At 40.2% G+C, this 12651-nt stretch overlaps 1 protein-coding gene across 1 annotated transcript in view; it reads right to left on the reverse strand.

Annotated features, from left to right (window-relative positions):
• The window catches only part of LOC109918905 (ras-specific guanine nucleotide-releasing factor RalGPS2-like), a 53246-nt gene that overhangs the window by 16217 nt on the left and 24378 nt on the right, over positions 1 to 12651 (reverse strand). Inside the window, exons 2-3 of the mRNA XM_048602016.1 lie at positions 12361 to 12451; positions 246 to 313 (exon numbers count right to left, since the gene is read on the reverse strand). Coding sequence (XP_048457973.1) covers positions 246 to 313; positions 12361 to 12451 — 159 coding nt within the window. The remainder of the gene's footprint in view (positions 1 to 245; positions 314 to 12360; positions 12452 to 12651) is intronic.

The raw sequence follows: 12651 nt of genomic DNA on the forward strand, positions 1-12651 counted from the left end.
ATGTCAACATCTTCTTAAATGATCTCAGAAAAACTAAAGATAATTGCAAATCCAAACTGGGCCCTCACGCATGAGGTGTCTTCAGTAATAATTATACTGAATTTACACATGTTTTTTCATTTTGGACGACATTTGGTCTTATACAGGCACAATACTGTAAGCAGCCTTGAAAATTGAAATTAACTATTTACTATTACAGTCCTTTTTACACTAGATGCAAGTGAAATTTTTTGGTGCTCACTTACCTGCGAGATCTTCCCTTGATGCAGTGGACTGTGGTGTGCTGGTGCCAGGCTCAATTCTTAATGATAGTCTGTAAGAAAAACATGGCTAAGTTATTAGGGAAAGAAAATGAAGGCAAGGTTTTAAAGGTGCAGCTTCTATCTGTTACCCAACTAGAATGTGATGCTGTAGTTTTGGCTGCTACTGGACAATTTCATAATTCAACAGATATGCAGTATTTGCATTACATCTTTGCAATTATAATGAACAATGGCATAAATGTACAGATGAAGATCTATCGACTGATCTTGAACGTCTTTTACTGTCAAGGGTATCAAATCATACACATTACTTAAAGACACCTATTGTTACACTACAAAAATTTAGCATGCAATAAATTTATCTTAGAGCAAAGAAAGTGAATTATAACCAAGAAAGGCAAAGCAAGATTTGAACATACTACTGTAATGGATAGATTCCAATGTGAGATTTGTCAAACCCACTTCTTTTATAGCAGAGAGGGAAGACAGACTTGCAACTCATCATTCTTCTGGTTTTAATCAAGTTCTCAACAGAAATACTTTTATATTGCCAACTGGCATTTCACTTCTCATAAATTTTGGAATAGTGTGCTCAGACTTGGTCAATTAAAAAAAATGCAAAGTCATTTAAAAAATCTGATGACATCAAAATTCCAAAGCATCCACCAATAATGGTTACAGAGTGAAGAACTGCCCTTGGTTTGTCATTTAAAAGCTTTTACAAAAACATTTTATAAATATTGTTCATGGAAAAAGGGGGATACATAAAAGTAGGAATATGCTATTCAGCCAATTGAGATCATGGCTGATTAGCTTCCACAACACCACTTTTCCTGCAATCTCTCACAGAATCATTGACAATAAGAGTATGATATCCTCTACCACAACACCATACTCGCATTTCATACCTTGATAACTTTAATGTTTAGAAATCAATGACTTCCTCAAATATGTACATTTACTTAGCCCCCACCACCTTCTGTGGCAGAGTTCCACAGGGTCACAATTAAGAAATTTCTCCTCACCTCAGACATAAATGGTCTAACTGTATTCTGAGACTGTAACCCTTCATTCTAGACCCCAAGGCGGAGGGAACATAATCCCTCCATCCAGTCTATCCAGCTTTTTCGGAGTTTTTTATGTTTATATAAAATCCCCTTTGATTCTTATAAACATCTGTGAATGCAGGCTGTTGATAAATCTCTTCTCATATGACAAACCTATAATCACAAAATAAGCCCAGTGAATCTTCACTGACTTCCTCAATGGCAAACAGATCCTTCCTTAGATAAGAAGACCAGAAATATGCACAATATTCCAGATGCAGTGTAACTAAGTCTCTACATAATTGCAGCAAGACATCTTACTCCTGTAATCAAAACCCCTTGCAACGAAGGTGAACAAACCATTCCAACATAACAGTGCCTACCTAATTGCTTGTTGCACCTTCATGCTAGTCTCTAGTGACTAACGAACAAGGACATTCAGGTTCCTTTCGACACCAAAACAACCTCTCACTACTTAAGGAATACTCTGGCTTTCTGGGTTTTACTCCCCAAAAAATGGATAGCTTCCCACTTCTTCACATTATATGTCATCTGCCATGTTTTATCTCATTCACTTGGCTTGTCCAAATCCCTTTGAAGCTTCTTTGCACCCTCCTCACAATGTACACTGCAGCCAATTTTGAGTCATTAGCAAAATTGTAAAAGTTACATTAGGTCTCCACATCCAAAAGATTTATATAGATTGTGAACTGCTGTGGCTCAAGCACTGATCCTTGCAGTACCCCACTAGTCACAGTCTGCCATCCTGGGAATTATTCTTTTCATCTTCTCTGTCATCTACAATACTGAATCTATGTCAGTATGTTACCCCCAATTCCATGTGATATAATTTGTTTAAAACTCTCCTATGTGGGACCTTATCAAAAACCTGCTGAAAATTCAAATGCTCCAAAACCACTTGTTTTCCTCAAGAAAACTTAAATAGGATTGAGGGGATAAAGGAAATTTTACCGACTGAACTTTACTTACACTTATGACTGAACTCTCCCATGTCAATTTAAATAAATCCCAAAATAAGCAAACAGATTATACAACACAATTTTTAAATTAATGCATTAGTCTGACATGCATGAAAGATCTGTCACTTGCCTGCCACTTCAACATACCACCCTGTTCCCTGGCCAATGTCTCTGTCTCAGGCTGCTGCAGTGTTCCAGCAAAAATCAGCACGAGCTGGAAGAACAGCACCTAATTTTCCACTTGGGACCTGTACAGCCTTCTGAACTCAATGTCGAGTTCAAAAATTTTAGGGCTTGAGACACCTTCTTCCATGTCCTTATCGCAACCCCAATGTAATTACATGAGCTGCCATTATTCACTACCCATTGTTAGCCACTAATATTCCCTATTAGCAGCCATTCATTCTCCTTGGCTGACTGTTTTCCACTCCTTTGTCTGTCCAACTGTTCTTCTCTCTCTTTGGGCCCTTCCTACACCTATTCCTTGAACCCTCCACTTACCCTATCTTCTGCATTAAAAAGCAACTTTTTCCTAGCTACCGTCTGTTCTGAAGAAGGGTCACTGGACCTGAAACATTAACTCTGATTTCTCTGCAACGATGCTGCCAGACCTGCTGACATTTTCCAGCAATTTCTGTTTCTGCTTCTGATTTCCAGCATCCACAGTTCTTTTGTATTTTTTATTATGCATGAAAAATGAATGCTTAAGAGTCTGAGACAAGCTATTTGAGCATTCATCACTTCAAGGCTTTGCCTGCCTAACGCAGATTACAAATTCTCTAATTGTAGGGTGATATGCTGCCAGGCTGTTTGGAGCACCTCGCCACAGGCTGGCACAGCTGAATTTTCAAAGATCTTCAAGTGGACAGGGGGTATGGATGAAATTTAAACATTAAAATTTGAGAAGTCTCCCAGTACAAACCATGAGAACAGTCATACTGGAGTTGAAACACAAACTCTGTTTCTTTTACCACAGATGCTGCCAGACCTGAATTTCTCTAGCACTTTATACTCAACAAATAATTATCAGAAAAGTTGCCAGCTAGATGGTGGAGATTTATACTTGCAACCAGACAATGTTACTGTAATTTTCACATGATGGAATTTAACGAAAGGAGCTCTAAGTGACACAGTGATATACAGTCATTAATTTTAAGTTTTAAACAAAAATGTGATCTTTTGCTGGTTATCATTATCTCGGCCTTTTACCAATAAGTCAATGAGAACCTGCTAACATAACATAGCAATTACCATTGCAGGAAACTAAGAGCTGTCAAAAATCATAGAATAGAATAGAATCCTTACATTGTGGAAGCAGCCCATACTGAGTACATACTGACCCTCCGAAGAATATCCCACCCAGAGCCATCCCCCTACTCTATCCTAGTAACCATCCCTATATTTCCCATGGCTAATCCACCTAGCCTGCACATTCCTGGACACTATGGGCAATTTACCATGGCCACTCCACCTAACCTACAGAGATTGTAAGAACTGCCGATACTGGAGTCTGAGATAACAAGGTGTGGAGCTGGAGGAATACAGCAGGCGAGGCAGCATCAGAGGAGCAGGAAAGCTGACGTTTTGGGTCAGGACCCTTCTTCAGAAATGCGGGAGGGGAAGGGGGCTCTGAAACAAATAGAGAGTGGGGGCTCAGTGATAGCAGGTAGATTGTGGAGCAGATAGGTGGGAGAGAAGACGGACAGGTCAAGGAGGTGGCGATGAAACTAGCAAAGGTGAGTGTAGGTAGGAAGTGGGGATGGGGATTGTTCAGTGAGGAGGGAGGGGCAGATAGGTGGGAGAGAAGACGGACAGGTCAAGGAGTTGGGGATGAAGCTAGTGAAGGTGAGTGTAGGTAGGAAGTGGGGATGGGGATTGGTCAGTGAGGTGGGAGGAGCGGATAGGTAGGAGAGAAGATGGACAGGTCAAGGAGGCGGGGATGAGAGGGGTGGCTGGTCTTGGGATGAGGTCAGGGGTGGGGAGATTTTGAAGCTAGTAAAGTCCAATTAAGATCATTGGGTTGTAGGCTTCCAAGGTGGAATATGAGGTGCTGTTCCTGCAGTTTCTGGGTGGCATCGTTGTGACACTGGGGGATGCCCAGGATGGACATGTTGTCCAGGGAGTGGGAGGGGGAGTTGAAGTGGTTCGCGACTGGGAGATGTTGTCATTTGTCGTGAACCGAGCATAGGTGCTCCAGAAAGCGGTCTCCAAACCTCCGGTAGGTCTCCCCGATGCAGAGGAGGCCACATCAGGAACAGCGGATACAACAGACCACATTAGCGGATGTGCAGGTGAACATCTGTTTAATGTGGAACGTTTTTTTGGGGCTTGGGATGGAGGTGAGGGGGGAGGTGTAGGGGTAGGCGTAGCACCTCCTGCGGCTGCAGGGAAAGGTGCCAGGGGTTGTGGGGCTAGTGGGGAGTGTGGAGCAGATGAGGGAGTCGCAGAGGGAGTGCTCCCTCCGGAAGGCAGATAAGGGTGGGGAGGGAAATATATCCTTCTTAGTGGGGTCAGATTGCAGGTGGCGGAAGTGGCGAAGAATGATGCGTTGAACCCGGAGGTTAATGGGGTGATACGTGAGGACAAGGGGAATTCTGTCTTTGTTTTTATTGCAGGGAGGGGGTGCAAGGGCTGAGGTGCGGGAAATGCAAGAGATGTGGTTGAGGGCATTTTCCACCATTGATGGGGGGAAATTGAGGTCCTTTTAAAATGAGGACATCTGGGATGTCCGGGAGTGGAACGCCTCATCTTGGGAGCAGATGCGGTGGAGGCAGAAGGAATTGGGAATAGAGAATTGCATTCTTGCAGGAAGGTGGGTGAGAGGAGGTGTAGTCTAGGTAGCTCTGGGAGTCGGTTGGCATTGACCTCACTGACCAATCCCCACCCCCACTTCCTACCTACTCTCACCTTTACTAGCTTCATCCCTGCCTCCTTGACCTGTCCGTCTTCTCTTCCACCTATCCGCTCCACAATCTACCTGCTATCACTTCACCCCCCCCCCACCGCACTATTTATTTCAGAGCTCCCTTCCTCTCCCCCATTTCTGAAGAAGGGTCCCGACCCGAAGCGCCAGCTTTCCTGCTCCCCTGATGCTGCCTGGCCACCTAACCTACACATCTTTGGACTGTGGGAGGAAACTGAAGCACCTGAAGGAAACCCACGCAGACACAGGGAGAATGTGCAAACTCCACACAGACAGTTCCTCGAGGCTGAAACTGAACCTAGGTCCCTGGTGCTGTGAGGCAGCAGTGCTAACCACTGAGCCACCGTGCCTACCAGTAAACTTGCACTGAAATGGGTATCAGATTGACTAAAAGCATTAAACAGAACTGGAAGAAACTTTTACAGACTTTCTGCAAAAAAAGGTTTGGAAAGAACAAGTAAAAACCATTTCCCCCTTGCTATAAACGTTTTCTCTTCCCACTATTTATTCTATGCTGTAACAAATTAGCTTTTTCTCATTCAGTACTGCCTTGCCAAGCGGTTTGCTGTATAGACTGAAGAGCGTATAATGGTAACCAAACCTGTGGAACTCCTATCTATATCAATAGATTATTAGATCATTGACAGGCATGAGTATTTAGAGGTTGTGGGACTCGGGCATTTAAAGCACAGGTTGTCATGGTTTAACTGAATGGCAGAACAAACTAGAGGGGCTCAATGATCTACTAGTCCTCTTGTTTTATGCTTTGCTTCAGTGAGAAAATTAACTATTTAATGATGTTACAGATTCTCTATAGGATGGTATCACTTTCATGTACCAATGCAATCCATGTCTAAAGAGTAACAAGCTCTGAAGTGAAGAAAACCGTAATCGGATGTTTGATATCTGGAGTTAAAAAGTGGGGACAAAGAACTGTCAATTAACAATCAGTATTTTAAAAACTAAAAATATTTATGTGCACGTTAATTGTTTAAACAGTTTAACTATTTTGCAATTCATGCAACCTGGAGGTTTCGTACTGGCAGATAGATGTCTGGCTTAAGGGCTCTTTAACCACATTAGTAGTATCCCCAGGAGCTAGGAGGCCTGAGTTCAAGTCCCACCTGCTCCAGAAGTGCAACATCTCTGAACAGTCTATATTTTACAAATATTTATAAATCTGGCTTCCAAAAGTTACTTGCTCCAAACAATCTGATGCACCCTGCAACTTGCAGCTTTCCCTTTGCCTTACTGATTAAAGTGTTGGTGACTAAATTTGGGTGTCAGTAATTATCAGCACTTTCGCTTGAAGGATTAGTGCATTTCCAATATGTCAGCATTAATGCACATGGTCAGCATCTCCTCTCAGTTTTTCAAACTTCACACAGCTACATTTGTTCCATTGCCCCACCAAGGACGAGGCCTGAACATAACAGTAGGACAGTGTGAGACTCGAGTGGAGACTCTTCCCTCGTGTAAAAATGTAACACAGAAGGCTCAATTTACATTTAATCCCACGGCTCACTAAAATGTGACCACAACAAGCTCAAATATTTTATGATAAATTATCCACAGATTAGAGCCACAGTCTCCAGCAATTTTGAATTATAAATTATTTACCATGAGCTGATCTAATTGAAGTGGTTAAATGATGAAAAATTTGATACATTATACAGGGAGAGAAAAACTATTTAACAAAGTGGGACAATCCAGAACAAGGGTATGTCACCATTAAATGAGATCCAAGTCCTTCAAGGATTATGCCAGGAAGCAAAAAAGTGGCTCTGCAATTCTGGAGTGCTCTCTGCTTTTAAAAAAAAGTGGCTGAATATTATTGTTAAAATTTTATTGTTAAATTTTATTGTTAAAAAAAACTGAGATTGAAAGGTAAGTGTATGGAATTAAAATGCTGATCAGTCATAATGTAATAATAGGACAGAAGAGGCTGGAAGACCTGAATGGCCTCTTATTCTGATGGTCCAAGTACTTACACTATCGTTGTAAATATTTCAATAATTGATAATTTTTAAAAAATGTAACCATTAAGTCTGATTGACAGCGTGAACCATGGTGGACAGCTCCCATGACGGGCCTGAGAGGGGACTGGAGCACAGCAAAGGTAAAATCGTCATACTCCTCGTAGACCATTGAGCTGCTTTCTCAGTAGAGAGGGATGACTGTTGGTGATTTAAACGGAGGGTTGAGAAGGAGGGTCCTTCATGGTAATCTCAGGTGGTTTGGGAACAGCATGGACATTATGAAGCAGAAACTCATAAGTAGTACAAATCTGTATGCAATCTTTGACATGATTGTCCACACCTTTCCCCTGCAACAGCTCTCCACTATTATCCGGCTGGATGGGCCTGGAAACTCCTGATTCCATTCTAAATGTATCTCCTTTCATAAGCAGAGAGTCAGCTGCATGGTCTTTCCACTCGTACGCCATTAACTTGGGGTCTATTTTAAAGTGGTCCACAAAGGAAAGAAGAGTGAAGTGAGAAAAAGCTATTTTCACTCAGCAAGTAGTTGGGGTCTGGAATGCACGGCCTGCATGTGTGGTGCAGGCAAATTCAAATGAGGCATTCAAGAAGGCATCAGATGATTAGTTCAATAAAAATACTGTGCAACAGTGTGGGGAAAAGCAGAAGACCAGCACTGGATAATGATGTCCATTTACTGGGCTGATACAAGCACAATGGGCCAAATGGGCTCCTTTGGCACCGTAACCCTATGATTTTCAGCCCCTTCCTATTTCTCATCCACATTCTATCCCTTGCACATCAACTGATAATGCATGAAAGTACCTCTTCCCTCTCCACCTGCCAATCCCACCATCATTACCCAAAACCCTTCATATGCTTATCTTCAGAAAGCATAGTCTAATTCTTTCTTTCAAGTTCAAGTTATTGGTTAACCTGTTGCAGAAATGGTTCAGGATACTGTTAACCTCAGAAGTTCCTCAGCTGGAGAAGTCAAATCAAAGAAATGAGACCGAGCCCTCATTGCTTCCTAACCTCTCCACTCAGAGCAGTTCACAGCAGGTTATCAGGTCATGTAGAGATGCAGGCACAGCCACGAGAGTCAACATATGAATAACGTGCAATGTTGCAGTGATACAAGACAGTTGATCATTCCAGTTAGGGAACAGTAGGTTCCCAGTGACTTCACAACTGCACCCAATACTGTCACTATTTGGAAGTGAATCAATCATTCCACAGAGCTTGCAAACAATTTATTCTTTAAAATATTATTAAGTGTAAGCATTAAAAGTTGAAATTGCATTAAATTGAATGAAATTTCCAACTTACTGTGGTTGTAATGCGATCATATTGCTGTGTAGTGTACATGTGGATTAGCATAATTGGAAGCTATGATTAACGGAACCCTCAATTATCATACCACAAGGACATTTCAATCCTCAGACGGAAGATCGAAATGGGAGTTCGTAAGGAGAAATATGGCTGACATCAAGTGTGAAGTGTCAGGATATGATTTCCTAAGTTCAAACTTACTGTCAATGGAACATGAAGTTTATTTTTTTTAGATTTCAGTTCCCAAGAAGAGTTATATCAAATTCAGAATGTTAACTTTGTTTCTATCTCAACAGACGTTACCAAGATTTGCCAAATTTCTCCTGCATTTTCTGTTTTTTACTTGTGGGCACAGCTATTTTTTTTAACCAAGAAAAGAAGCAAGGTATGCCTTTTCACTGAGCTTCCAACTAGAAGCAAGAGTAATCAAGTGTAAAGTATTCCTAGAGCTAGAGGCGCAACAACTGAACACTGAGGCAAGTTTGAACAATGGAATTGACAGCAAAAATAAATTACATAGCCCGTCCAAGCTGCTTCAGCACTCAATAAAAACATGTCTGATCTTTTTGTGTTTTGAATTCCACATTTCTATCTAATCTCCAATAACCTTTGATTTTCTTGCCTAACTGGAATCTATCTACCTTGGCCCTACCTCCACTGTCTTGAGGCAGAGAGATCCAAAATTTACCACTCTCAAAGAAAAAAAATTTTCATCTGTCCTCAAATTTTTAAACACAATTGCCTAGCTCTGACTTTGTTCTCAACAGCAAACATCCTTTCGATGCCCACCTTGTCAAAACTGTGCAGGATCTCATATATTTAAATCAAATCACACTTCACTCTTTAAACTCCCTCCCCATAAGACAACCAGCTCATTCCAGGTAAAAATGCAGTAAACCTCCTCTGGACCACCTCTAATGCATTTACATCCTCTCTTAAATGAGATCAAAACTGCACACAGTATTTGAAATGTGGCCTCACCACTATAAGCGAAGCATAATATCATCTCACAATAAAGGATACTGTTCATTTTGCCCTCTTAATTAATTGCTGTGTCTGCATATTAACTTTGTGTGACTTATGCAACAGAACATCTAGATCTCTGCACCTTGAAATTCTGCAAAACAATATACTGCTTTGTTATTTTTCTTGTCAAAGTGAACAATTCACAATTTCCTACAGAATACTTCATCTGAAAGATTTCTGTCCACTCATGCAATCTACCTACATCAGACAGTAACTACCCTAGTTCCTCTTCATAATGTACTTGCCTACTTTGTCTCATCTAAATTTAGCTATCGTGTAAATTTAGTTACCATGCCTTTGCTCCCCTCATCTGCTTTCCTTGTCCTTCTGAATGATGCTGATTGTGGGTTTGGAAGGTGCTGCCTCAGGATCTTTGATAAATTTCTGCAGTACATCTTGTAGATGGTATACACTGTTGTCACTGACTGTCAGTGGCAGAGGGACTGGATGTGGTGCTAATCAAGCAAACTGCATTATCCTGGATGGTGTCAAGCTTCTTGAGTATTATTTGAGCTTCACTCATCCATGCATGCGGGGAGTATTACATCAGATTCCTGACTTGTGACTTATAGATGGTGACAGAATTGAGGGAGTCACGAGGTGAATCATTTGTTGTAGTATTCCTAGCCCCTGACCTGCTCTTGCAGTCACTGCATTTATATTGCTTTTTTTCCATATTTTTTTCAAATCTCATGTGGATAGTCCTATTTTCTATATTACTATGCACAATGATTTTCTGTGGAAAGATTCCATGGCATTTGAATTGTGTGTGACAGATAAAAATAAAAACAAATTTAGTATTGGAAGTCAGGTTTCTGGGGCCCTTCAATATGCAGAGTTACATATTAAGAAGAATAAGTCAGATGTGATTTTGGATAAACAGCTTTATTCATAAACTTTTAACAGCATTTATCAGCCTGAGTATAGCTTGAGTGCACAGTCAGATTAACTATACAATTAAACTTCTTATCTGGTCTGTTTCTTCCTTGGATGCAAAATCTTCTTCCTGAGAGGATCAGGCTGATAAATGCTATTAAAAGTTTATGAATAAAGCTGTTTATCCAAAATCACATCTGACTTATTCTTCTTAATATGTAACTCTGCATACTGAAAGGCCCCAGAAATCTGACTTCCAATACTAAAGTTGTTTTTATTTTATCTGTCACACACAATTCAAATGCCATGGAATCTTCCCACAGAAAATCATTGTGCATAGTAATACAGAAAATCAAGAACATCGCGCAGAAGAGATTAAGTATTGACCTTGCTAGTAGGTTGAAAATGTTAGAAAGAAAAGGGACTTCCAAAAAAACAAGGTGTCAGTTGTCAGATGTTTGCTCCAAAATATTATGGGAGATCCTCAAAGCAGGAAGACTACTAGTAATAGGAGTTCAAAGGTATGAAAAAATTAATATATAATCAAAATATCAGCATTTTCTTAGGTTGCTTTGTAACTAAACCAGCTATAATTTCTTTGTTAAAAGGAAGGAAGGGGAAATATGGAATGTTGATTTTTATTGCATTGAAAATGAAAAACTAATGTTGTTACTGACTGGTTGCATCAGACAGGTAAGATGTAGAAAAATGGAAATATTTTATAAATATTCATTTGTTTTGTTGTAGAATTGATTGTATTTCCACCAGAGGTTGTATTTAAAGAGAAGAATGTATTAATATAGCAAGTGGTAACGCGAGTGATTGTGCTTAATTATGATAATAAGCTCAGGGGGTTCTTGTGGTGCAATGGCAATGGCAATGTCACTGGACTAGTAATCCTAACAAACCAGATTAAAGTTGAGACTGAGTAAGGAGAATCTTGTGACACAGTGACAGTACCCCTACCTCTGAACCAAGAGACCCACTTCAAGTCTCACCTGTTCCAGGGATGTGTCATAACATCCCTGGACAGGATGATTTAAAAAAATGTCTAAGACTGAATGGTTGATAAATTCTCTCCATAAGGAAATGTAGCTTGGTTTCTGTATCTCTGATTGGACTTGGATCCAGATTGACAATAACAACCTAGTCTCCGTGTAGGACAAGATACTTCCTACCCTGAAAATTTTGCCATGCACAAAAACATCTATAATGTGCAGTATGAGGATACAACACATAATGAAGCTCCATTAAGGAGAGAAATAAAAGACAATGAAGGGAACTGTACAGCTGTATAACACACAAAACTCCCAACTGTGCCTGGAATATATACTTTCAAAGATGAACTTGGAGAATAAAATTGTAGAAGGTCATCATGTAAACCAGCAATGCTGCAGCTCTCTTAAAAAAAAGTACACAAGATACCAAAACACTTACAAGAAAGCCCAAGAGATAAGTCGAAATCTCAGAAATGTCATACTATTATGTTGACATTTAGACTCTTTGCTTCCTAAGCTCTTAAATAAAGACTTATCTTTGGTGAAAATTGCTTGTGTAAATTGTCCGTGTGCATGCATTTTTACTCAACATGCAATATTATCTAGCAGAAAAGGGATTTTCTAATATAATTTTAACAGTGAACATGCTAATAATTAAATAAGCAGGATGTAGAGCATGTGACCATCAGCCATTGCAAAGTCTAGTTGGCAGCTTATACTGCAGAGTAGCTGGGGCTGTGCTTTCCTGTAACTCTGTATGCTGAATCTTTATGATGGATCCATCTTCTGTAATATATCTTCAATTATAGAGAACCTATGATTTGTTTACCACTACTGGTGTAAGATTAAAAGAATTATATCATCATATTTAACACGAAAAGCACCATGTAATTGTATGACAAATTTATTGAAAAAGCTCAGATACAAAGAAACCTACTTGTAATTGTCATCTTCGACAAATTTCTGAAGTTCTTCAATGTATCTCACCGAGTTCAAATACTTCTGAACATGAGGCAGCAGGGGAATATCTAAAGAAAATAAATGCACCTGTAAAAACTGGAAGTTTGAACCGTTTTGTTGCACAGAATAAAACTGTTTGTGGTATAACTTGAAAGAAGTGGAACAGCGTAGTAATTTGAGACAACAAGGTGCAGGGCTGGATGAACACAGCAGGCCAAGCAGCATCATAGGAGCAGAGAGGCTGACGTTTCGGGCCTAGACCCTTCAT

This window comes from Rhincodon typus, chromosome 10 (genome assembly GCF_021869965.1).
Source record: "Rhincodon typus isolate 14 chromosome 10, sRhiTyp1.1, whole genome shotgun sequence".
NCBI classification, from domain to species: domain Eukaryota; kingdom Metazoa; phylum Chordata; class Chondrichthyes; order Orectolobiformes; family Rhincodontidae; genus Rhincodon; species Rhincodon typus.